At 37.4% G+C, this 26,777-nt stretch overlaps 1 protein-coding gene across 4 annotated transcripts in view; it reads left to right on the forward strand.

The window, feature by feature from the left end:
* The window catches only part of CDK17 (cyclin dependent kinase 17), a 115,856-nt gene that overhangs the window by 49,770 nt on the left and 39,309 nt on the right, over positions 1-26,777 (forward strand). For 3 of the 4 annotated variants that reach the window (XM_057740467.1, XM_057740468.1, XM_057740469.1), the window contains exons 2-5: positions 3,012-3,158; positions 19,970-20,134; positions 23,743-23,876; positions 26,323-26,448. In XM_057740467.1, coding sequence (XP_057596450.1) covers positions 3,041-3,158; positions 19,970-20,134; positions 23,743-23,876; positions 26,323-26,448 — 543 coding nt within the window. In that variant the 5' untranslated portion in view covers positions 3,012-3,040. Of the gene's footprint in view, positions 1-3,011; positions 3,159-19,969; positions 20,135-23,742; positions 23,877-26,322; positions 26,449-26,777 lie in introns of those variants that run through there. The other variant, XM_057740471.1, reaches the window with a different exon arrangement.

Below are 26,777 nucleotides of genomic sequence, written 5' to 3' on the forward strand. Positions count from 1 at the left end.
AAGCTTGCAGAGTTATCCCTCTACTACACAGGGTAATTCTGGAGCTTTATAAAGGAGGGTGTCTCTAGAATAAATTATTAAACAAAAGGGTAGATGAAGATTGGCAATAGCTCAGTTCATCTTAAATAGCTAATGTTTTAAGCAAATGGCATGGATTACTGACTGTCAGGGTAGAGCTATATAAAGCCTGACTTTGAGAAGTAAAGAATCTAGCATTTAGGACAGGCTTATAGTTACAGGTTTCTTAGTTGGAATCAACTCTTAAAGTTTACTGACTCTCTCCTATAAATTCACCTTACTTGCTAAAATACATGTTATCTGCTCTAATCCACATCTGAACCTCCATTTCTGCCTGTGATTGGAGGAACTTGTATCAGACTAAGGCTGTCTATCAGACTAGGGGAAAATATAGTTTGAAAGCATTGAAGAGCTTCTGAGTCAGTCAAGACTTAAAGAGTAAAGATTCAGGAGAGAAGAGAAACAGACATATTCTGTGCTGGGTTTCCTCTTCAGGTATTTTCCAGCTCTTAAACTCTTTTGGATAAGAGGATAAAAGTTGAGCAGTGTATGATAGGTGAGCAAATATTGCAGCTGAGGGAGTTGAGTGGAGCTTTCAATAGTTCTTGTCATTGTTTTAGTCCTAGGTTTGCAATTGGAATCTTTTAAAAGGCCACACCACAGGAGTGGGAACAAACAGAAGTAGGCCAGTCCTTACAGTATCTGAAACTCAGCCTGTAGTCAGCTCTGTTTCTGATTGGACTGAGGTGAACTGTTCTTACTCTGACTGCTTGCTAGAACAAAATTAAATCCTTTCTGGAAGAAGATAACATCATCCAGAGTATCTACATTTTTTTCTTACATATTTTCATATAGTCATTCACTTACAATGTGTAGTATTCAGTAAAAAAATTACTAGGCATGCAGCAGGACCAGCAGAGAAAAACCAGCAGTAGAAACAGGTTATGCAAGTTATTCATAGGTTATGTAATTTTGGAGTTATAAACAAGATCTTTAAAATACTAGAACCTAGTCATGAAAACAGATTGCAAAGTGAAGAATTTCACTAGAGAACTTGAATCTATAGAAAGGGATTAAATAGGAATTCTAGGACTGAAAATACAACTAAAATTAAGAGCCCAATAGATTGGTTTAACTTTAGTTTAGACATAGCTGAAAAGAGGATTAGTCAACTGGAAGATTAGTTAGTAGAAAATATTCAGCAACATTGATTTGTCTTTAAGTATGTAAAACAGAGTTGATAAAACATATTATCACTGATCAATTTGTATTTGATACCCTCTCCCCCAGCCTTTGAGCAAATAAAAATTATTCATTATAAATACCTTATGTAGCATTCCCTTGTTCAGTACACTCAGCAGCTTTGGAATAGAGCCCTAGAATGAAGAAATAAGCAGAATACTTACAGATTCAAAATAGATGTCCAGAACTGGATGGTAAAACAGGTATTTTAGCATAGGGGAGTTAGAAGATTCTTATTCTTAGTTGGGCTAATGGTTATAATATGCTTGGTAATTGATAAACTAGCTCACCACAATTAAAACTGTAAATTAGAAAAGAAGTTATGGGTAAATAATTGAGGAATTGGTTTTGGCAGCAAATACCTTGTTTGATCATATCTAAGACTCTACTATGAATTATGCCATTGGTGTATATACTACTAAGAAAAAAGAAAGCCATCAGTTATAATTGACATCCCATTATAATAAGTACTCTCCATATGAACCTTCAAGTTGCAGACTTTCAAAGCTGTGAACATGTGTTCCATCCACATCAGGCATGAGTAAATTACAGCTTGCCATCCATCTCCTGTTGCTAACGATCCTTCACTTGTGCCATCTCCTACCTCCTCTCCCTCCTTTAGTCATTAACTCTGGATGCCAGACCCTGTGTGCCAGCTGTTGTACTGTATTACTGTACTTTTCAAGGTACTGTACTGTAAGATTAAAAATGTTTTATTTATTTTTTGTGTTTATTTTTTATGTATTATTTGTGTGAAAACATTATAAACCTATTACAGTACAGTACTTTATAGCTGATTGTGTTAGTTGGGTACCTAGGCTAACTTTGTTGGGCGTACGGACATGCTCTTGGAACAGAAACGTTCGTATTTAGGGGACTTACTGCAATTGTGATACCTCGTGGTTTCAGAGATGTTAAAATGTGGGGGAAAAGGTAAAATGGTAATCTTAATTTTAAGTCTCAGTTCTGTCTTTGTTTGTTTGCCTTTTGTCAGGGAACTTCTTTGGGCATGTTTGCTTATTTGTAAAAATGGGATAGTATAGTCTACTCTTTAAAATTAGGAAAACTAAATGAATTAAGAGATATGAAAGTGTCTAGTATGGAGTAGGCATTTGAAACCTGTTAATTTGACTTTCATTTTTCCCTTCTAAAATTTGGCATTGTTATAATAATAGGAGACTGACAGCTGACTGGGGTGGGGTGGGGTGAAAAAAAACCAAAACTCCAATATGTTAGCTAAAGAAGAGCTGAAAATAAAAAAGAAAATTTCTTTTGGAGCTATTTAAAAAATTGTCAAACAGCATTCTTTATTCTGTCCCTTCCCCACCTCTTTCACCTGTCTTATCCCCTCAGTTATATCTAAAGATGTCACTGACTGGTTCCAATATGATGATTGATATTTATAATAATGGAACCTACACATCAAAATAATATATTTTCACAAAATTGGTTTTTACACAGCTCATTTTAGGAAAATTTCTGATCCTTCTAAGTTTAGTTGTGATGCTTAAAATCTCAATTTTTAGTTTTGTAGAATTCTTGCTCTTCTGATGATGCTTTGTAAATATGGCATTAATCATAGTGAGTGGTTCTTTTTAAGGAAGAGATTGGATTTTGTGATGTTTGATGGACTTGAGAATTCCTCATTTATTCTTATTTTGAAGATTCCCAGTAAACCCAGAACAACATTTTCTTGAGCTGTAAGATACTCATAGCTTTAATGTTATGTTCATTCTGTTCTCTTCTTTCAGGACTTTTCAAGTCACATTCAGCGGATAGGATGAAAAAATTTAAGAGAAGGCTATCCCTCACGCTTCGAGGAAGCCAGACTATTGATGAATCATTGTCTGAACTGGCTGAGCAAATGACTATTGAAGAAAACAGCAGCAAGGATAATGGTAAATTTTTAGGGGTTGGGGAAGGGGAGGAGAGATGCTTCCCCCTTGAATTACTTTATAAATTGAATGTAAATTTACTTTCCTGATTAGTTCCTAATAGCTTCCTTTTGTTTATTTCTCTACCTCCTACTCTAGTTCAGTACCTTTTGCTTGCTTACTGGAATGTTCCCTTCTTACTCCAACAGTGTTACTATACCTGGTCTCTAACCCTGATGAATTCTCTGTCCGGTTTATCTTCCCATTTTTCATTGGTTCTTAAATAAGAATACAATGTATAACATTATCCTAGTTGTTAAGTAGCTGTTTTTAAGGTAACATTTAAATATTTTTGTTATTCATATAACCAAAGTTAATATAGCTTAAAAGTGCATAGTAAGTTTGTGAAATTCCTGGGAATTCCCTGGCGGTCCAGTGGTTAAGACTCTGTGCTTTTACTGCTGTGGGCCCGGTTTTGATTCTTTGTTGTGGAACTAAGGTCCCACAAGCCTCATGGTGCAGCCAAAAAAAAAACGTTTGTGAAATTCCTGTTTGAGACTTCCTCATAAGTTTTATAACATTTTACATACATATTGACTATCCGCATAGACAGTTTATCACATGACTGAATCATACTGTTTTCTTATTTTATATTCACCAAAGAATCTATCCATAGTATTGAGAGCACTGATAGTGAATGTGCATATAATGTTTCACAAGTTTGACAGTTTTTTACAATGTAGTTACTAAACAGATATTGATATAAAATAATTTGTTAAATTGAATGGATTAAAATGCAAAATCCTGATGAAATTATAGAACAAGGCTACATATTCAAAACTGAAATAGCCCTAGGGATGTCATAGTAATAACCAGGAAGGAGCTTAGAGGAATGGTTGCCAGTGTGTCATAATGTGCAGATTCTCTGGCAAGCCTTCCTTGCCTCTGCCTGAAGTTCTTCTCTTAGAGATTTGTGGCAGTGGGTGAAAACATGAATACCCTCATCCCCTCTGGCTGAAATGGAAATGTCCTGTGAGAGAGGGAAAGGTATAATGGGAAGCCCTCTGGACTTAAAAGTCATGGATTGGAATTTGCAGTACACTTACACACTTATGCACTTACTAGCTGTATGACTGTGGGTAAGTAATTTATCCTACCCAAGCTTTAGTTTATCTCTTTTCCTCAGAAAGGTCATTATTTTACTCAAAGTTATCTGGCTTATAGGAAGGGAAACATAGATAAGTTTGGTAGAAAATTTAAAATAATAATTCGGATATAATTTACTTCTTTGTAGGAGGGAAATATTTTACATTTGGTTCAAATCTCAAAGCTGATATTAAAATGTCTTACTTTTATTCCTCTTACTTAATTCTCTCTCAGATCCCCTTTGAATTCTTGGTATTAATTAAGCCCTGTATGTTCATTCTCATGATCCAAGAGTCTTGCTAGCTGTTTGCCAGTGACATTCAGGAGTAAAGTAAGCACAGAATACATCTTGGTGTATGCTTTCTGGGACGCATTCTTGAAGTGAATTGGACTACAAGACAAACCTCTTCTTTTTAAAAAAAAAAAAAAAAGAGTGTGAGTCAAAGAAAATGTACATACTTTTTGGAGAGCTAATTAATATTTTAGATTCATGGCATATTTTCTGGAATATTTTAGTATTAACTATCTTAAAACATGCTTAATTTATAATGAATGGTGAACCATTGAAAATATTTTTTTCAAATAGAAAATAGTCTATTAAAATTTACTTTTTATTGCAATAGTAACATTAACAATTAGTAAAGAAGAGAAAATAGAAACTCTACTGAGCTTCCTCTTTGTTTTCCAAATTACTTGAAATAACACTGGAAGATGTAGTAATAGACATTGATTCCTCTTGAGTTACAGAGATTGCTGAGTTATAATCTGCTATTGCTTATTTCCTATGTATAACAGCACATGGGACAGCTTTTGCAAAGATTCTGTACCTTTTTGGTCATCTGCCAGTACCTGATAGCTGGTTCCAACATATTCTTTCTTTACAGGGCTTATCCTAAAGGGTAAAAAAGATCCTGAGATCGGTAACTCACACAGTCTGCATCTGAATATGGTTTAATGAATGAAAAGAGATAGACTGTACTTTTTAAATGATCTTCTCATATAACCAGTTTGTGAAGCAAATGATCTTTGTCTTACAACGGTATAATGAGAGAATATAATCTATAACTTTCCTAAGTAAACAAAACCAAGTTTTGATCTCCTACCTCTCATTCAATCACCTGTATGAGCAGAATCCTCTTACTCTTGCATTATATATAGGCAGGTGGCACTCATGCATACTCTAGGACAAATCGAATGAGAAAGTACGCATAAATGGGGATAATGTTGTAAAAATCTTGGAAAAATTATAATACATATGATACATATGGTTGTATCAAAATGTACATACACTCTCACTCATACATGTTCTACCTCCATCCAAAGAGAATTTGAGCTGTTATCTCTGTCATTTTGATAATTGAGTCATACTGTGAAGGCTTTAACTCAGTTATAAATATATAACATAATTATAGGCCACATTAGAGTACCTTTCTAAATAAGCTGTGTGTTTGCAGATTGATCAGTGGATTGAACCCAGGGAAAGAAGAATCTTGAATTTATATTTAGTATGTTAAAAATAGGTTGAAAGTTTGCAAACTTGGTTGATTTAAGCATACTGCCCTTAATTCAATATAGCTTTTCCTAATTATAAAATGACATTTTTGTACTAAAATTTACAAACTGAAGTATAAGAAATATTTTTTATAAAGTACTTTCAATGAAAAAGAATTCTGAGCACATAAGATTTTTTTTTAGAAACTGAGAAGGTATTGAATATTTCATTTTAAAGAAACCCTTGTCATCTTAGTTCCTCAGAAGTTAAAAATAGAATTACCATATAACCCAGCAGTTCCATTCCTAGGAATGTATTCAGATAATTGAACCAAGTATTCAAACAGAATCTTGTATGTGAATGTTTATATTTATAGCAGCATTATTTATAGTAGCCAAAAGATAGAAACAACTCAAATGTCTATCAACAGATGAACAAAATGTGATATATTCCTAGAGTGGAATAGTATTCAACCATAAAATGGAATGCAGTACTGATACATGCTACAATATGGATGAATCTTGAAAACTGAAAGAGGCCAGACCCCAAAGGGCACATATTCTATGATTCCATTTGTAAGAAATATCCAGAATAGGCAAATCTATAGAGACAAAAAACAGCTAAATGGTTGCTGGGGACTCAGGAGAGGTGGGAATGTGGAGTGACTGCGTAGTAGATACAGGATCTCCTTTGGTGGTGATGAAAATATTTTGGAACTAAATAGAAGTGATGGTTGTACATCTACCAAATGCCAGGAATTGTACACTTTAGAATGATTTATTTTATGTTAGTAAATTTCATCTCAGTAAAAACAGTTCATCTGAGAAGTACCTTTTTCTCATAGGTTTTTTTTTTTTTTTTTTTAAGCTCTTTATTGGAATATAATTGCTTTACACTCTTGTACCAGTTTTTGAGGTACGCTAAAGAGAATCAGCTGTATTTATATGTATATCCCCTCCCTCCCGTGACTCCCTCCTGTGACTCCCTCCTACCCTCCCTGTCCTGGCCCTCTAAAGCATCACCCATCATCGAGTTGATCTCCCTTTGTTGTACAGCAACTTCCCACTAGTTATCTGTTTTACATTTGGTAGTGTTTCTGTCTGTGCTACTCTCACTTCGTCCCAGCTTCCCCTTCGCCCCCCACCCCAGCCCAATGTCCTCAAGTCCATTCTCTACATCTGTATCCCCACTCTTGCCCTGTCACTGGGTTCATCAGTACCATTTTTTCAGATTCCATATATATGAGTTAGCATATGGTATTTGTTTCTCTCTTTCTGGCTTACTTTGCTCTGTATGACAGTCTCTAGGTCTATGCACCTAATTACGTATAGTTCCATTTCATCCCTTTTTATGGCTGAGTAATATTCCACTGTATATATGTGCCACATCTTCTTTATCCATTCATCTGTTGATGGGCATTTAGGTTGCTTCCATGTCCTGGCTGTTGTAAATAGTGCTGCAATGAACATTATGGTACATGTTTCTTTTTGGATTATGGTTTTCTCTGGATATATGCCCAGGAATGGGATTACTGGATCATATGGTAGTTCTGTTTTTAGTTTTTTAAGGAACCTCCAAACTGTTTTCCGTAGTGGCTATACCAGCTTACATTCCCACCAACAGTGCAGGAGAGTTCCCTTTTCTCCACACCCTCTCCAACATTTATTGTTTCTAGATGTTTTGATGATGGCCATTCTGACTGGTGTGAGGTGATACTTCATTGTGGCTTTGACTTGCATTTCTCTAATGATTAGTGATATTGAGCATCTTTTCATGTGTTTGCTGGCCATCTGTATGTCTTCTTTGGAGAAATGTCTATTTAGGTCTTCCGCCCATTTGTGGATTGGGTTATTTGCTTTTTTGGTATTAAGCTGCATGAGCTGCTTGTGTATTTTGGAGATTAATCCTTTGTCTGTTGCTTCGTTGGCGAGTATTTTCTCCTATTCTGAGGGTTGTCTTCTTGTCTTGTTTGTGGTTTCTTTCTCTGTGTAAAAGCTTTTAAGTTTCATGAGGTCCCATTTGTTTATTCTTGATTTTATTTCCATTATTCTAGGAGGTGGGTCCAAAAGGATCTTGCTTTGATGTATGTCATAGAGTGTTCTGCCTATGTTTTCCTCTAGGAGTTTTATAGTGTCTGGCCTTCCATGTAGGTCTTTAATCCATTTGGAGTTTATTTTTGTGTATGGTGTTAGGAAGTGTTCTAATTTCATTCTTTTACATGTTAGCTGTCCAGTTTTCCCAGGACCACTTATTAAAGAGGCTGTCTTTTTTCCATTGTATATTCTTGCCTCCTTTGTCAAAGATAAGGTGCCCATATGTGCTTGGGCTTACCTCTGAGTTCTCTATTCTGTTCCATTGATGTACCTTTCTGTTTTTGTGCCAGTACCATACTGTTGATCACTATGGCCTTATAGTATAGTTTGAAGTCAGGAAGCCTAATTCCACCAACTCCATCTTTCCTTCTCAAGATTGCTTTGGCTATTCGGGGTCTTTTGCGTTTCCATACAAATCGTAAGATTTCTTGTTCTAGTTCTGTGAAAAATGCCATTGGTAATTTGATAGGGATTGCGTTGAATCTGTAAATTGTTTTGGGTAGTACAGTCATTTTCACAATGTTGATTCTTCCAATCCAAGAACATGGTATCTCTCTCCATCTGTTTGCATTGTCTTTGATTTCTTTCTTCATTGTCTTATAGTTTTCTGCATACAGGTCTTTTGCCTCTTTAGGCAGGTTTATTCCTAGGTATTTTATTCTTTTTGTTGCAATGGTGAATGGGAGAGTTTCTTTAATTTCTCTTTCTGCTCTTCCGTTGTTAGTGTATAGGAATGCAAGAGATTTCTGTGCATTAATTTTATATCCTGCTACTTTACTAAATTCGTCGATTAGTGCTAGCATTTTTCTGGTAGAATCTTTAGGGTTTTCTATGTATGATATCATGTCATCTGCAAAGAGTGACAATTTTACTTCTTCTTTTCCAGTTTGGATTCCTTTTATTTCATTTTCTTCTCTGATTGCTGTGGCTAAAACTTCCAAAACTATGTTGAATAATAGTGGTGAGAGTGGACACCCTTGTCTTGTTCCTGTTCTTAGAGGGAATACTTTCAGTTTTTCACCATTTAGAATGATGTTGGCTGTTGGTTTGTCATATATGGCTTTTATTATGTTGAGGTAATTTCCTTCTATGCCCATTTTCTGGAGAGTTTTTATCATAAATGGATGTTGACTTATGTCAGAAACATTTTCTGCATCTATTGAGATTATCATATGGTTTCTATCCTTCAGTTTGTTAATATGGTTTATCACATTGATTTGCATATATTGAAGAATCCTTGCCTTCCAGGGATAAACCCCACTTGATCATGGTGTATGATTTTTTTAATGTGCTGTTGGATTCTGTTAGCTAGTATTTTGTTGAGGATTTTTGTGTCTATATTCATCAGTGATATTGGCCTGTAATTTTCTTTTTGTGTGACATCTTTACCTGGTTTTGGTATCAGGGTGATGGTAGTCTCGTAGAATGAGTTTTGGAGTGTTCCTCCTTCTGCTATATTTTGGAAGAGTTTGAGAAGGGTGGGTGTTAGCTCTTCTCTAAATGTTTGATAGAATTCGCCTGTGAAGCCATCTGGCCCTGGGCTTTTGTTTGTTGGGAGATTTTTAATCACAGTCTCAATTTCCGTACTTGTGATTGGTCTGTTCATATTTTCTGTTTCTTCCTGGTTCAGTCTTGGAGGATTGTACTTTTCTAAGAATTTATCCACTTCTTCCAGGTTATCCAATTTATTGGCGTATAGTTGCTTGTAGTAGTCTCTCATGATGTTTTGTATTTCTGAGGTGTCCGTTGTTACTTCTCCTTTTTCATTTCTAATTCTGTTGATTTGCATCTTCTCCCTTTTTTCCCTGATGAGTCTGGCTGATGGTTTATCAGTTTTGTTTATCTTCTCAAAGAACCAGCTTTTTTTTTTTTTTTTTAATTATTATTTTTTTGGGGGTACACCAAGTTCAATCATCTGTTTTTATACACATATCCCTGTATTCCCTCCCTTCCTTGACTCCCCCCTCCTCGAGTCCCCCCCACCCTCCCCACCCCAGTGCTCTAAGGCATATTCCATCCTCGAGTTGGATTCCCTTTGTTATACAACAACTTCCCACTGACTATCTATTTTACAGTTGGTAGTATATATATGTCTGTGCTACTCTCTCGCTTCATCTCAGTTTCCCCTTCACCCCCCGCCCCCTCCCATACCTCGAGTTCTCCAGTCCATTCTCTGTATCTGCATCCTTGTTCTTGTCACTGAAGAACCAGCTTTTAGTTTCATTGATCTTTGCTGTTCTTTCCTTCCTTTCTTTTTCATTTATTTCTGCTCTGATCTTTATGATTTCTTTCCTTCTGCTCACTTTGGGGTTTCTTTGTTCTTCTTTCTCTAATTGTTTAAGTGTAAGGTTAGGTTGTTTATTCAATATTTTTCTTGTTTCTTGAGGTAGGACTGTATTTCTGTAAACTTCCCTCTTAGAACTGCTTTTGCTGCATCCCACAGGTTTTGGGTTGTTGTGTTTTCATTGTCATTTGTTTTTAGATATTTTTTGATTTCCTCTTTGATTTCTTTAGTGATTTCTTGGTTGTTTAATAGCATATTGTTTAGTCTCCATGTGTTTGTATTTTTTACAGTTTTTTTTCCTGTAATTGATATCTAGTCTCATGGCGTTGTGGTCAGAGAAGATGCTTGATATGATTTCGATTTTTTTGAATTTTCCGAGGCTTGATTTGTGACCCAAGATGTGATCTATCCTGGAGAATGTTCCGTGTGCACTTGAGAAGAAAGTGTATTCTATAGTTTTTGGATGGAATGTCCTTTAAATAGCAATTAAGTTGAAATGGTCTGATGTGTCATTTAAAGCTTGTGTGTCCTTATTTATTTTCTGTTTGGATGATCTGTCCATTGATGTAAGTGGTGTGTTCAAGTCTCCCACTATTATTGTGTTACTGTCGATGTCCCCTTTTATAGCTGTTAGCATTTGCCTTATGTATTGAGGTGCTCCTATATTGGGTGCATAGATATTTACAATTGTTATACGTTCTTCTTGGATGGATCTCTTGATCATTATGTAGTGTCCTTCCTTCTCTCTTGTAATAGTCTTTAAAGTCTAATTTGTCTGATATGAGTATTGCTACTCCAGCTTTTTTTGACTTCCATTTGCATGGAATATCTTTTTCCATCCCTTTCCTTTCAGTCTGTATGTGTCCTTTGGTCTGAAGTGGGTTTCTTGTAGACAGCATATGTAAGGGTCTTGTTTTTGTATCCATTCCACCAGTCTGTGTCTTTTGATTGGAGCATTTAATCCATTTACATTTAAGGTGATTATTGACATGTGTGTTCCTGTTACCATTTTCTTAATTGTTTTGGGTTTGTTTTTTAGGTCTTTCCCTTCTCTTGTATTTCCTGCTTAGAAAAGTTCCTTTAGCAATTGTTGTAAGGCTGGTTTGGTGGTGCTGAATTCTCTTAACTTTTGCTTGTCTGGAAAGCTTTTGATTTCTCTGTCGAATCTGAATGAGATTCTTGCTGGGTAGAGTATTCTTGGCTGCAGGTTTTTCTCTCTCAGTACTTTCAGTATATCCTGCCACTCCCTTCTGGCCTACAGAGTTTCTGCAGAAAGATCAGCTGTTATCCTTACGGGTTTTCCTTTATATGTTATTTATTGCTTTTCTGTTGCTGCTTTTAATATTTTTTCTTTGTGTTTAATTTTCATTAGTTTGATTAATATGTGCCTTGGTGTATTCCTCCTTGGGTTTATTCTGTATGGGACTCTGGGCTTTTTGGACTTGATTAATTATTTCCTTTCCCCATGTTGGGGAAGTTTTCCACTATAACCTCTTGAAATATTTTCTCAGACCCTTTCTTTTTTTCTTTTTCTGGGATGCCTATGATTCGAATGTTGGTGTGCTTAATGTTGTCACCAAGGTCTCTGAGACTGTCTTCCATTCTTTTTATTTTTTTCTTTTTCCTGCTCTGTGGCAGTTATTTCCCCCATTCTATCTTCCAGCTCACTTATTCGTTCTTCTGCCTCAGTTATTCTGCTGTTTATAGCATCTAGAGTATTTTTAATTTTGGTTATTTTGTTGTTACTGTTTGTTTGCTCTTTAGTTCTTCTGAGTCCTTATTAACTGTTTCTTGTATTTTCTCTGTTTTGTTACTGAGATTTTGGATCATCTTTACTATCATTACTCTGAATTCTTTTTCAGGCAGTTTTCCTATTTTCTCTTCATTTATTTGGTCTTGTGTATTTTTACCTTGTTCCTTCATCTGTGACATATTTTTTTGTTGTCTCATTTTCCCCTCACTTTGGATGGGCAGGATTGTGTTCTTGTCCCACTGGGTGTTTGGCCTGAGGTTTCAAGCACTGGAGTTTGGAGGCTGTTGAGTATAGCTGGGTCTTTGTGTTGAGGTGAGAATCTCTGGGAGACTTCACTCTGAAGAATATTCCCTGGGAACTGGGTTTCCCTGTTAGTCCAATGTTTTGGACTCAGAGCTCCCACCTCAGGAGCTCAGGCCTGACCCTGTGCTTGTGAATCAAAATCCCACAAGCTGTGTGGAGCAGGAAGACAAAAAAAATTAAAAAAAAAAAAAGAAGTAGGAGAACAGCAGAACAATAGCAAGATAAAAAAAATACGATAATAGGAAACTAACAGATGTGTTAGAAAAAATTAAAAAAAAAAAAAAAAAAAAGAAGATGGAGCAACAATTGGAAGGTAAAACAACTGCAATAGCCTAAGTGAGGAGGTGGGAAGGAAAAAAAAAGAAAGAAAGAAGCCAGAAAAGGCCTTGGCTGTGGGGGTGGGGCTTAGAGAAGAGCAGGGGTTGGGGAAGTTAGGCAATGGCAGGGCCTACGCTTAGAAAAGGCCCTGGGGGTGGTGGGGAATGGGGCTTAGGCCCAATGAGGCAGAGGGGCCTAGGAATGCCTCTGGTCCTGGGGGCAAAAGACCAGGTCAAGGTACCCAGTGGGCTCCCTGTGCCCGAGTTGGTGGGAGAAATGCTAGGGACCTCCTCTAGTCCTCCAATCTCGGAGGGTCCCTCCCCCTTGGGTTCTCTTCTTCCTCATCCCCTCCTTCCTATTCCCCTAGGACCCTTATAGCTGCAGGGGGCACTGGAAGGCAGGAGACCAGACTCTGACGCCCAACAGGCTTCCCAGGGCCAACTGGGCTAGGGTAACACCTGCAGCACTTACCCAGATCTCCCAGTCTGGTAGGGTCCCTGTTTGCCTCTCTTGCTCTCCCCTGCCCCCCACTCTCCTAGGTCCCAAGCAGCTGGAGGGGGCTCTGGAGTGTGAAAGACCAGGTCCATGAGCCTAGCAGGCTTCCTAGAGCTAGTGGGCAGGGGAAGTACCTTCCCCACCTCCCTTGATCCTCCAGTCCCAGAAGGCCCCCTCCTCTGCCTGCCTCTCCTCTTCTCCCCTCCTTTCCTCCTACACCCCTAGGACCAGTGAGACCTAGAGGGGCCCCTGGAGGACCGAAGACCAGGCCTGGGGGCACAACAGGCCTCCCAGTGCCACGTGGGTAGGGAGATTTCCCACAGTGTCGTCACACGCCACCCCCCCCCCCCCCCATCCTCCGGTCATGCAAGGTTCCCCGCCCCACACCACTGTCTGCTTCTCTGCCTCTTCTCTCCTCTCTCACTCCCATGCCTGTTTGACCCACTCAGCCGGAGAGACCGGGGGACCATACTCGGGAGCCCAGCAGGCCCACTGGGCCCAAGTGGGCAGAGGAAGGGTCCTCCGCACCTCCCCTGGTCCTCTGCTCCTGGAATGTCCCACCACCAGTCTGCCTCTCTTCGTCTTCCCCTGCCACGCTCCAACGTGCCCTGGACCAGCGCTTCTGGGAGGTGACCCTGGAGAGTTGGAGACCAGGCCCGGGAGCCCAGCAGGCTTCCTGGGCCAGTGGGCAGTGGAAATGCCTTCTGCTCCTCCCCCAATCCTCTGATTCCAGAGGGTCCCTCCCCTCTTCCGCCTCTCTTCTTTTCCCCCCACTGCTTCCCTCCTGTACTTCTAGGACCAGGAGGAGCCTTGGAAGGTGGAGGACCTACCCAGAAGAAATACCCTGTGGCACCTCCCCTGTTCTTCTGATCTGGAGAGATCCCTTCCCACCCCCACTGTCTGCTTCTCTCCCTCCCCCCCAGGCCCCCAGGACCCTTGTGCAGGAGGGGGGCCTGGAGAGTGAAGGACCAGGCCCAGGAGCCCAGTCGGCCTCCCTGGCCAAGAGGGCAGGCGAAACGCCCTCTTGCCTCCCTGTCCCCCAGTCTCAAAGCCCCCACTCCCACCTGTCCGCCTCTCCATCTCCTCGCCCCTCCTCCCTCCTCCCCACACCCCCAGGACCCAGGCAGCCTGGAGGGGGCCTTGGAGAGTGGAGGACCCTGCTGGGGAGCCCAGCAGGCCCCCAGGCTGGGGAGCTCAGCAGGCCTCCTGTGCGGAAGAAACCCAGTTGCAGTTTCCCGATCTCCCCAGCTCCCAACGGTCCCTCCAGGTGGGAACCTCCCCCCTCACCCAGCCACCCCCCAGGGGCCCGGTCCCCTCCAACTTTCCCTTCCCTGCCCCCCCGACTTCCCCCAGGTCCTACCCAGTTGCTCCAGGGTTCCTGCGGTCTGCTTGGGCCTCAGGTCCCCTGCCGGCCTCCGGCAACTGATCTGTTTGTGGGGAGACACCATCTCCGCGTCTTCCCATGTCATCTTGACTCCGTCCCCTCTCATAGGTTCTTAATTTGCTTGCTAAAAGTCTTAATAAAATTTTAGATGTAAAGTTATGATATATCATGATCTTCTCTTTAGTTAGCCTTACTCTGTAATGAGAAGTGTATTGAAATTATTGATTTGATGAGGAAGACAGGTGATAATTTAATTATGAGGAAAAGAATAGATCACAGTTGTATTTATGGAAAGGCAAAAGTAATATTTTATTATACATAAACTCTTTGAGGCTTCCAGGTGCAGCAGTAACAAAAAGATACTGCTTTTTGACACAACTGAAATTCTTCAGCTGAGAAAATGAACTGCATTTTCATGTTCCTAGGAAATATTTATTAAAACAAATCTAACAGAATGTTACTTCTGATGATTATTTAAGATCTGCAGTAACCCAAAAGGCAAAGATTGAAATGGTCTGGTTTCCCAGATATTCGACTTCTTGTCCTTATTCCTCAGTCTGTGCACTGGGACAGTTTATCATGTTGTTCAGAGTTAATAAGACTAGTTTTATGGATATTGTGGGACCTTATCTTATTTCCAGGTTTCTCCCTTTCTCCTGGTGATCTGATACATGGTAGCAGTGACAGTTTTTCACAATAGCGGGTGACATAGGGTGTTGTAAGTAGTGCTGTAATAACTCCTACAAATAGCACAAGGTCCATGAGAGGATGAGGCTGAAGGCACAGACTTCATTGGTTGTATGTAGGATCTGGAATAGGATCAGGTTAATAATAAGAGTTTACAAGAGCAGGATTAGGAACCAGGGAATGAGTAAGGCTACGAGGTATTGGTTAAGAAATTGCATTTTCCTGATTGTAGTAGTTCACATAACCAGAAGATCCAAATAAATAAGAGGTCAAATATATTTCTTAGTGGAATCTAATGTTTGCCATGTTATGATATTCAAAAATCATTGGAAATCCTTTCTTGAAACTAATTACTTTATAGAATGAGAAAGATCTAGTGAAATTTTTCATATAGATTTCCATTACTTTTTAAAAAATATTGTGATAAAATATATATAACTGTAATTTACTGTTTTAACCATTTTTAAGCATACAGTTTTAGTGGCATTTCATACATCCACATTGTTGCACAGCCAGTCATATCCAGAACTTTTTCATCTTCCCAAACTGAAACTCTGAACTCATTAAACAGTAATTCCCCATTCTCCTCCTCCCTCAGCCCCTGGTAACCATTATTCTAGTCTGTCTGTCCTTTTGTGTCTGATTTATTTTATTTAGCATAATGCCTTAAAGGTTTCCACTACTTAAAAAAAATTTTTATTTATTTATTTGTTTATTTATTTATGGCTGCATTGGGTCTTAGTTGTGGCCCATGGGATCTTTCATTGTAGCATGGGCTCTTTGTTGTGGTTCCTGGGCTTCTCTTTGATTGCGGCACATGGAGTCCAGATTGCGTGGGCTCTCTAGTTGTGGCATGTAGGCTCAGTAGTTGCAGCTCATGGGCTTAGTTGCCCCACAGCATGTGGGATCTTAGTTCCCTGACCAGGGATTGAACCCTTGTCCCCTGCGTTGGAAGGCAGATTCTTAACCACTGGACCACCAGGGAAGTCCTGTGGTTTCCACTACTTTTTAAAATACAAAATGTTATTATCTTACTGAACTGTCCAGTTAATTGCTGTCATCATTTCAAAATGTTTGAACATTTGACCTCATCTAGTCCTATGACCTCAGCCACTATGTATATGCTGACTACACCTAAATTTGTCTCTCCAGTCAGGATTTTTGTCTGGACCTTTAGGTTCATATCCAAATGCTTACTTGGCTTCTTCACATAGATGTCTAATAAGAACCTTAAACTTAATACAGATGACCAAACCACAATTCTTGATGCCCTTTCCCCCCCAAATCAGCAGCTTCTACTCCAACTTCCCTCGCTTAACCTAAAACCACTTAAAGCTAAAAATCCAGGAATTATCCTTGATTCTTTTCTGTCTTTTACCTTTGTGTTCACCCTTTCTCCCCCCCCACCATTGTCGTTTCCTGTATATTTACTACATAAATAACTTTTTAAAACTCACTGTTAATGATAGTCATTTGTATACTTGATGCATGATTCCAATTGTTGTCCTTTCACATATTTCATATATTTTTAACAGTTGCTCTGCTGGAGATTTAAAATTTTTCTTTGGATAAATTTTTTTAATGTAGATTATCACTAAAAGCTTGGGTTGGGGGCGGTGAGTATGTATGAAAGTAATTTTGCAGCCATGTCTGCTGGCCCTGTGGTTCTGCCTTTGTGTATTATATCCTAAATCTACCTGCTTCTCTCCATCCTAGTCCAGGCCACCATCATTTGTTGCTTCAAGTACTATAAAATAAGTTTCCTGCTTCTGTTTCCCTGCGGTTGTTTTCATATCGTCTGTTCGCCAGCAGCAACCGGAGTGATGTTTAAATTTTTTTCTTTTTAATTTTTAAGAATTAACAGTTTCAGCAGAAGTTGCAAAGGTAGTACAGAGAGGTCGCTTGTACCTTCTCTCAGTACCACCCCCCACCCCTTTGGTTACACCTTCTGTAACTATAGAACATTATCAAACCCAGGAAATTAACATTGGGATAAAGTATGAGATATATAGTTCTGTGTCATTTTATCACATGTGTGGATTCATGTAACTGCCAGTACAGTCAGGATAAAGAGCTATTCAGGTGCCGCAAAGGGACCCCTTGCATGCTACTGCTTTATAGTCATCCCTGCCCCCTTACCTCCCACTATCCCTGACCCCTCAGAGTGATATTTTTAAAACATGAATCAGATCTCCTGCTTCAGAGCTCCCATAAGTGCTTCCAATCTCAGAGTGAAATTTGGATGTTTATGGTGACATACAAATCTGCTTATCTCTCTGATCTTTCTTAATAACACTGTTCCCCCCACAGTTATTACTGTAGCTACACTTGCTCTCTTTCTGTTTCTCTGATGCAGTGTTTCTCAAAGTGTGATCCCTGGACCAGTAACATCAGCATCACCTGGGAATTGTTTACAGATGCACATCTTTGGCTTGCATGCCAAACTTACTGAATCAGGAAGTCTGGGGGTGGGGCCCAGAAATCATGTGTTTTAACAACTCTTTGAAGGTGTTAAACATGCTAAAGTTTGAGGACCATTGCTCTAACATTCAAACTCTTTGCCACATGTTGACTTCTGCAGTAGCTTTTCCCTTTGGAATATCTTCAAACCCACCCATCTTCCTATGGCTGGCTCTTTCTTGCATTTATATCTCTATTAAACATACCTCTACAGAGAGAACTGTTTTCAATATCCAATGTAAAATAACTGCTGATTTATTTTCTGTTACATCTCTCTATTTTAATCTTTCGCATATTAAATATCACTGTCTGATATATTTCTTATTCATTAGTTTCTTATCTGTTTTCCCCTTCAATAGATTTTATAGTTTCAAAGAGTAGTACCTTGTTTATTTTGTTTACCTCTTCATGCCCAGGGCCTGGAAGAGTGCTTGTCAAATGGTAAATACACAATAAGTATCCCCTGAATAATTGAATGTATTTATGATCTTTGTGTTTTTTTTTTTTTGAACCTAATTCTGCTAGACTCCAAGCCCAGTTCCTTACCCACCATGTTATCTGTGATACAGTACTACTCTTTTTTTTTTATAAATTTATTTATTTATTTAATTTATTTATTGGCTGCATTGGGTCTTTGTTGCTGCACACGGGCTTTCTCCAGTTGCTGCGAGCGGGGGCTACTCTTCATTGTGGTGCACAGGCTCCTCATTGTAGTGGCTTCTGTTGTTATGGAGCACAGGCCCTAGGCACGTAGGCTTCAATAGTTGTGGCACATGGGCTCAATAGTTGTGGCTCACGGGCTCTAGAGCACAGGCTCAATAGTTGTGGCGCACGGGCTTAGTTGCTCCGTGGCATGTGGAATCTTCCCAGAGCAGGGCTCGAACCCGTGTCTCCTGCATTGGCAGGTGGGTTCTTTACCACTGTGCCACCTAGGAAGTCCTGTGTTTTGTTTTGTTTTGCAGTATTCCCCAGTACTATAAAGCTATGTTTCCCAGGATGACTTTACAGAGCAACTAAAACAAATGTCTCTAGGCAGAATATTTATATATTATGATTCCAGGTATGAAATATTATAACCTAGAAAGAGAAAATGTTTCTTATAGTTCTAGCTTGTATCCCTGTTTGTAACTAATTTGTGCATTTATGTCAGATACCCTCTACCGATTCATTATTAAATCATTGTTTGTTTTGCTAGGCTTAAATTTAGATCCCCAAATATTTGATCAGCTAGCTACTGCCAAGGAATATACAGGCATGGGGCATGGTCCAATGCTCTGCATTACTAGTTATGCACTTCCCCTACCTCCAGTCTGGTGTTCTACCCAGATGACTTAGGCCTTGTGTGATCCTTGAAGGCTGTTTGCCCCATCCTCCATCTCTCTCCTCTTTTTAGGCAGCCATTATTAGTAGAGGCACAGCCAACTGGCCTTCTTGGCTCATTTTTCCTAAACCCATGCCTTGGTCTTGGTCTGTGGATCTGAGCCACCCACTCCTGCCAGTTGTTCTCAGTGTCTGATAAACCTTTACATGTAGAGGAATCTACTGATCAGGAGATAATTCTTACTCCTGATTATTAGCTACAGAAGAAGAGCTGGCTGTGTGTTAGAGAAGATACTCAGAGAAGCCCACTTCCCTTTAAAATTCCTGACTACTGCCAGTAAAAATGTAATTCTAATACAAAAGACTAATTGTGTGTCACAGAAGACTTCATGTCCTTAATGTTTATCAAAACTCTCCTTTGGAGGTAGAAAGGAATCATGAGATTCCCTGTAAACATTATAAAACTGGATTTCCCTCATTTAAAATTAAATAATTTTTAAGTATTGTACTTTTGTAATGTTTCTGCTTGGTTATAGGTCTGAGTTTTAAAAAAACTCTATATTAAAAAGTCCCAAATTTGGGTTAATAAATTTCAGAACCTCTATATTGATCTGTAGTTAAGTACTTCTGTTTTATTTACTAACTTGACATAATTTTTGAATGTCTAGCAAATAGGGATATAAGTTACTTCAGGCCAGGACCATGTCTTTTATATTCTACAGCATGCCTAGTCATAAGGCGTATATGAGGCAGTCAGTAAATGTAGGAGAATTATGAAAACAGCCTTGATGTATTAAAATAGATCAAAAATCTGTGGGCTATGTTGGTAGTTTTGTGATTGCTAACCAATTTTGACCATACTAAAAATAGATAATTATTAGATCAGTGCGAAATAGTGAAGTATTTTATGAATTTTTTTCATAGAAATTTTTCATAGAAATTCTAGTACTTTATATACATAACCAAAGAAATGAGGTTAAATGTAATGATCTCTATCATAATCTTTTGTTTTGTTTTCTCTTTTGCTTTCTCAATCCTTCTCATGTGATCCTGGATCTTGGGCTGTTAATGAAATGATTTTTGGATACTGTGAACCACAGAGCCTATCGTGAAGAATGGCAGGCCTCCAACCTCTCACAGTATGCATTCCTTCCTCCATCAGTACACAGGGTCCTTCAAGAAGCCTCCATTGCGGAGACCACATAGCGTTATTGGAGGAAGCCTTGGCTCCTTCATGGCAATGCCCAGAAATGGAAGCAGATTAGGTAATTTGTGTGTTTTTTAAAAATTTTTCCAACTGTATGTTATGTGTGTAGCTAGGTTTTAGTTGTATGCAAGTTAGCAAGCCTTTATTATCTAGTTTTTCTTGTAAGGTAAAAATCAAGTTGAGAATAAGAGAGAGAGAGCAAAAAGGTGGAACATTCTAGAAAGGTAGTAGTGCTGACACTACAGAGAAGTAATATTTGAAAACCTATTGAACAGGAAGAAAACAAAGCCCTTAAGAAGTGGATGCAGGATTTCAAGATGAATAGCAGTTTAAGATGGTGCTTATATAGGGTCATACTTAGTAACTCCAGATTATCACCATTTGATAGTTTAGTGTAATAATGAGTATATGTGATTATTACCTCAGTTGTTATTCTTATGTCACAGTGTCATTTTAAATATCTAGGAAAAATATATATCTGCGTGTTTCTGTTTATTTCTCTGGTCTATTTTGATGGTTTATTTACTTATCATGTTTTGTTTTTTAAATAATTTTAGGTATAATTTTAAAGTCTTAGGACATAATTATATTTACTGAACTTTCTGAGGATTTTATTCTGCTTCTTGCTTTATCTGCTTACTCTAGTCATGGTAGATTATTTTCTCAGGTGTTTTTTTAATTTTAGGAGGATGAGCTTATCTGCAAGGGGGGGTTGTCTATGGCTCACACTGGTTCATGAGAGATGATTGTTAAATTTTCAGAAATTTTGCAAGCTGATTGTTAAACATAGCCGTTATTGAAATTTAAATTATATAAACTTACAATTAAGTAAACTAAATTAAAAACAAAGGTAATGAATACTCAAAAGTCATTATTTCCTAGTTATTTTACTACACTTTACTGTTGCCTATGCTTTGGGGGTTATCTATTTCTATTTTATCTGTATAGTCAAAATCCTATGTCATGCTGTGCACATTTCCCAACTACGTGTTCAGTGATGTGTGTTGGTAGCTTGAGGTTGGCTGCGAAGGGAGTATTTACCCCATAGAAATTAGAAAACACTTCACATCAGGGCTTAATTTATTGTTCTCTTGTCTTGGCAAACTTTTTCTGTAAAGACCCAGGCAGTAAAAAATTTTCAGGTTTTGTGGGCCATATATGGTCTGTTGCATAATCTTTTTAAAACAAGTCTAAAGATGCCAAAACCATTTTTAGCTCAGGGCCATACAAAAACAGATCACATATGCTGATCCTTGGTCTAAACTTAAGAAAGTGATGTTGAAAAACATAGTAATGCAGATTAAATTTAAAAGTGTGTTATGTTTGTCTATAGCTGTTACATTGTGAGTTACACAAAAACTTGAGTCTTTGAAGAAGTAAATATTCTTCTATTACTCAAAAACTATTACCTGATTAGGAAGAGAAGTTGCTCATACCAGTGACAAATGAATGAAGTCTTGACAAAAGCCTTCATTGTTTCACTTCTGTCTTATTGACGGAAATGAAAATACCAACTGGTGTTCATGTCGGAACTATACTTGCTCGTTAATGACCAGGAGTTGTTTCTTGGTTGAGTCAAATGCTACTCAAGTATTTATTCATTGTCTGAGATGCTCCTTTGTAGTCCTCATGCAGGAGAGCAGATTTCTTTTCTAAGTCTGCCTTTTTCTAAAGATGTAGCTCTTTGAGAGTCTCCTGCCTTTCTGTAGGAAGCTTTCATTTGCAGGTGGGATACCCAAGGCTTCATCTTTTATCTCAGTTTGGCTGCTAAATCAAGCACATTCTTACCAAGATAAGCCCCTCCCAAGAAAGTGACAGTTTTTGCATAACAACTTTGGACTTTCAGTTCTCTCTTTGTCTTTGCTTTCTGGGTATTAAGCATACATTCATGCAAACAGCTATATATTTTAAAGTATATTTTATTCAACATTCCCTTGAGGAAGGAAGGTTTTTAGATTTTGCGGGAAATGGAAGGCATGGTTAAATTATCTTTAACATATTAAAAATGTGGCAGAAAATAATGCTTGGCCTTAGATGGCTTAAAATACCATCAGATAAAGGAATGAATCACCCAACACATTGACTTTCACTGCAAAGTTTATTTTTTGTTCATATCTCAGTATAAAATTTCTCCAGAAATCTCTTTGTCATTGAAGTATATTCTTAAATTACATATTGGTCTATTAAAAACCATTATTACTATTTGCAACTTCTTATCAGTGTGAATAAGAATTTTCTCAATAATGTGTTACCAAGACAAAAATACAGAAATGTATAAATTCTAAGACTGATTTGATGAGACCCTGGAGTTGAATTTTTTTGTTAAACAGTTCTCATATTTTTATAAGTAAATATTAACTAAAGGCTCAAATTTATAGTTATGAAATAATATATTTATTTTACATTTTGGCATTTCATATAATATTTCATTTGAAAGAAAAGGTCCAGTTGTCTAGTCCATTCTTTGATTTTTTTTTTTTTGGTTAATATTTAATTCAGCTGAATATTTGTTGAGCCACCTTCTAAGTACCACGAACTTTGTTCAGTTCTAGGAAGAGAAAAGTGAATAAGCCAAATTATGCCACCAAGGATCTCGTAACTTGGAAAATGCTCTTCAGTGCAGTAGGTGTGCTAGGTGTGGGCATAGTAGTCATCTGTGTCTGAGAGTAGAAAATACTTCACTGAGTGCTGATGACATATCCACATAATTTTGAAGAATGAGTTCACCAAATTGATAAAATGAAGAAATACATCTCTTAAGAACTTGCTAGAGTGCTGTAGCATGAAACAACATGATGCTTTTTGGACAGTGAATGATTCTGTGAAGAGGACTGGTGGCAAGAGATGTATTTGAAGATCTAGCATTTGTTTTTGGTGGGCTCCTCTTGCTTAGATGAGTTAGAGGATAATTGACTGATGCACATTTATGAGCAGATACACTAGTACACAAGTTTGTTTTTAATATTTCCAAATGGAATTAATCTCCCTCCCCTCTATTTCCATTTAACTTTATCCCTATTTTTAAAATGTCATAATCCACCTGTATCCTAGGTGAAATATGTATGTTTTTGCCCCCAGCAAATTTTGTGGTACTTGTTTTGTAGTTATGATACAATGTAGATGCTCAGTGAGTACTTTTTGAATTGCTGTTGTTTTTTAACACTGAGGAGTGGGGAGCTGCATTAGCAGCTGTAAAACAGTTTTTAAAAAGAGTATTCAAAGAACCAGTTCATTTGCCTGTAGACCTAATGGCACATTATCTAATGGAAAGAATACTATACTAAATAAAAGACCAGATTTCTATTTTAGCTCTGCCTTTGAGCTCTGTGACCTTTGAAAGTCATTAAAGCTTTCAAGGTCTCAGTTTCCAGATCTGGAAAATAAGAGAATGGACTAAGTAATTCTCAGGTGTTATTTTTGATCTATAATTTTATCATTCAACTCTTGGTAATAACTTGAATGTTAATTTTTAAAAATCATGTCATAATCAGAGAGCATAAAAGGATTTATTACTGCACCTATGGTACCCAGAAAGTAAGGGACTTTTTATGCTGTGATTTTTACATGTTGGCTGACTATATCTTACCTGTGGTGATAATAAATTGTGATATAGTAGAATTTAATACATCTCTTCTAAGATAAATAATGTTTCATTTTCTGATACAGATATTGTTCATGAAAATCTAAAAATGGGATCAGATGGTGAGAGTGACCAGGCTTCTGGGACATCATCTGATGAAGTCCAGTCACCTACGGGTGTTTGTCTTAGAAATCGTATTCATAGACGGATCTCAGTGGAGGTACCATTTAAAAAATATAAATATGCCTGTGTTTGTGTGTATCAGTAGATATATATGTATAAATATGCATATATTTATCAAACAGAATAAATGCCTTTTTGAAAGTTTTCATGAGGGCAATGACACCTGTAAGAAAGTTGTTTCTTTGCATTAGTAAAAACTAGTCTGTGAATTTTTTTTTCTAATTATCTACTATCCCAAGGCAAGTATACATTAATCATACTTAAACATTCTGCAAAATACTGTGTAGGGTCTCTATAAATAAGGGAAATGTGAATTTTCAAAAGTTTCAGAAATCCAGGTTAACCCATTAGGAAAGTCTTCTTTTTAGAAATTTTAATTATATATATATATATATGTATTTTAATTAATTAATTAATTAATTTTTTTTATTGGCTGTGTTGGATCTTCATTGCTGCACACGGGCTTTCTCTGGTTGCGGCGAGTGGGGGCTACTCTTCCTTGTGGTGTGCGGACTTCTCATTGCTGCGACCTCTCCTGTTGCAGAGCACGGACTCTAGGCGTGTGGGCTTCAGTAGTTGCAGCACATGGGCTCAATAGTTGTGGCTCACGGGCTCTAGAGCGCAGGCTCAGTAGCTGTGGCGCACGGGCTTAGTTGCTCCGCAGCATGTGGTATCTTCCTGGGGCAGGGATTGAACTCGAGTCCCCTGCATTGGCAGGCAGATTCTTACCCACTGCGCCGCCTAGGAAGTCCCTTTAATTATATTTTTGAGATTCATCTGGTACTTCACATTTTATAAATATTTTATTTCAGATTCAAAAGGTATACATAAAATAAGCACCAGGGTTTTTTTTCTTGCTTTATATTATAAATATGGATATCATTTCCTTTATGGTTTATTATACCTGCTAATCTCTATAGCACATATACGTTATTTCTCCATGTAAAAGAATGAAGAGCTCATTTCCTTTTCTTTGTCAATGCTATGTATAACCTTGAGAACAGAAGTTGATTATGAATATTATTAGTTTCATGTATACTGTAGATTAAAATAATTTTCTCCCAAAAAATGAACGTTTTGAAATAATATTGTTATTTTTTTCAGAGCTGTTGAGTTGATGATGATTAGGGTATTTATCCTGTTGGTTAATTGCATTTTCTCTCATCAAAGATTGCTTCTGAATCAGTTATGGAAAGCAATATCAGTTTCTAAATGGTAAAATTAGCACTTTCAACTATTGAAAGCAACTTGATATCTATTCATATCATTGTATAAATTATATCACAATAGTAAGAAAAATAATATTTTTCTTCACCATATATGTGATTTTCTTATCATATGTTTAAAAGTTTAATATTAGGATCTATATCTGGACTTTCTCTTTATTCCATTGAGCTATATATTTTTTTCCCCAAAGATGACACACTCTTGGTTATATATTTTTTTTTTTTTATTAGTTTTTTTTTTGGGGGGGTGTACACCAGGTTCAATCAACTGTTTTTATACACATATCCCCATATTCCCTCCCTTCCTTGACGCCCCCCCCTCGAGTCCCCCCACCCTCCCTGCCCCAGTCCTCTAAGGCATCTTCCATCCTTTATATTTTTTTTTATTGTATAATTTAGTATCTGGAAAGACTTCTTTCTTATCCTTGTACCCACATGTATACTTTTACTTATTTTAGAATGTTTTTGGATATTGCTTTCTGTTTATTCTTCTAGATAAATTTTAAATGTTTTGTTCCAAGAATAATCTTACTGTGATTTGTTTAGCGTTATATAAAATATAAAACTAATATGGGAGAATTATTATTTTATTATTTCTCATCATTTGAGAACATGATATATTTCTATACTTAAGCCATATATCTCTCAGTAAATATGTGTACAATTCCTATAATCTCAGTTTTGTTTCATGCTTTGGTTACTATTGTGACTAGTGGCGATTTATTTTTATAGGATTTATGTTTCTTGGTGTGATAATACAGGCAAGATCTCTTTTTATGTTTCTCCCAGTTCACATAATTAAATAGAAATGCCTTTTACTTACTTCTTTCCGTTGGTGTAGCAGTAATAAAATATTTTAATTGTCTTACTGTGTTGCATGCAAAATCATACGATATCTACTTGGTTAGTTATTTAAACCAATCCCATTTTGTGATAGACTTTGCCTGTTATACTATATGGTAATAATGTCAAAATTAATTCCATGTTGAATTTATCAGTGAAGGGCCTCAGAAGTAACTGAGTTGTAGAATACCATTTCTGTTAAACTATACTGTATACTTTTGCTTACAGTAAATAAATACATTTGCATTCAGTATATTATATATAATCAGTGTTGGTAACTTTGCAATGGCAATAAAACAAGTTACTGATCACTAAGAAATAATATAGTAGCACCCATGAATTCAAAAGTCAAATGCCCTTGTCTTTTCTGTTTGTGGTTACCTACAAATATCTTTTTTTCCTGCTTTTTTAAAGGATTTAAATAAGCGGTTATCACTGCCTGCAGATATCAGAATACCTGATGGATATCTTGAAAAGTTGCAGATAAGCAGTCCACCATTTGATCAACCAATGAGCCGAAGGTCTCGGAGAGCTTCATTAGTAAGTTTTAAATTCTCCTATACCTATACCATCAGATCTGGTTGTTTGATTTTCTTGGTATAAACATGTTACATTAATTTCTATATTTAATCATTGAATAGCTAAAGTTTATTACATTACTTTCTGGATTTTGTCATTTTCCCTTCTTAAGGGTTTAAAGATGTTATATTGGAATAGAACTTAAGATGTATTTTATCTTTTGGTAAATTTTACTGATATATGTTAGATGTACAGAATATGTACTAGATATATATGTATATATTAATATATACTAGATATACAGAAAAGTACATAAACCATAATTGTATGGCTCCATGAATTTTTGCAAA

The sequence above is a fragment of the Hippopotamus amphibius genome, chromosome 7 (assembly GCF_030028045.1).
Source record: "Hippopotamus amphibius kiboko isolate mHipAmp2 chromosome 7, mHipAmp2.hap2, whole genome shotgun sequence".
NCBI lineage: Eukaryota > Metazoa > Chordata > Mammalia > Artiodactyla > Hippopotamidae > Hippopotamus > Hippopotamus amphibius.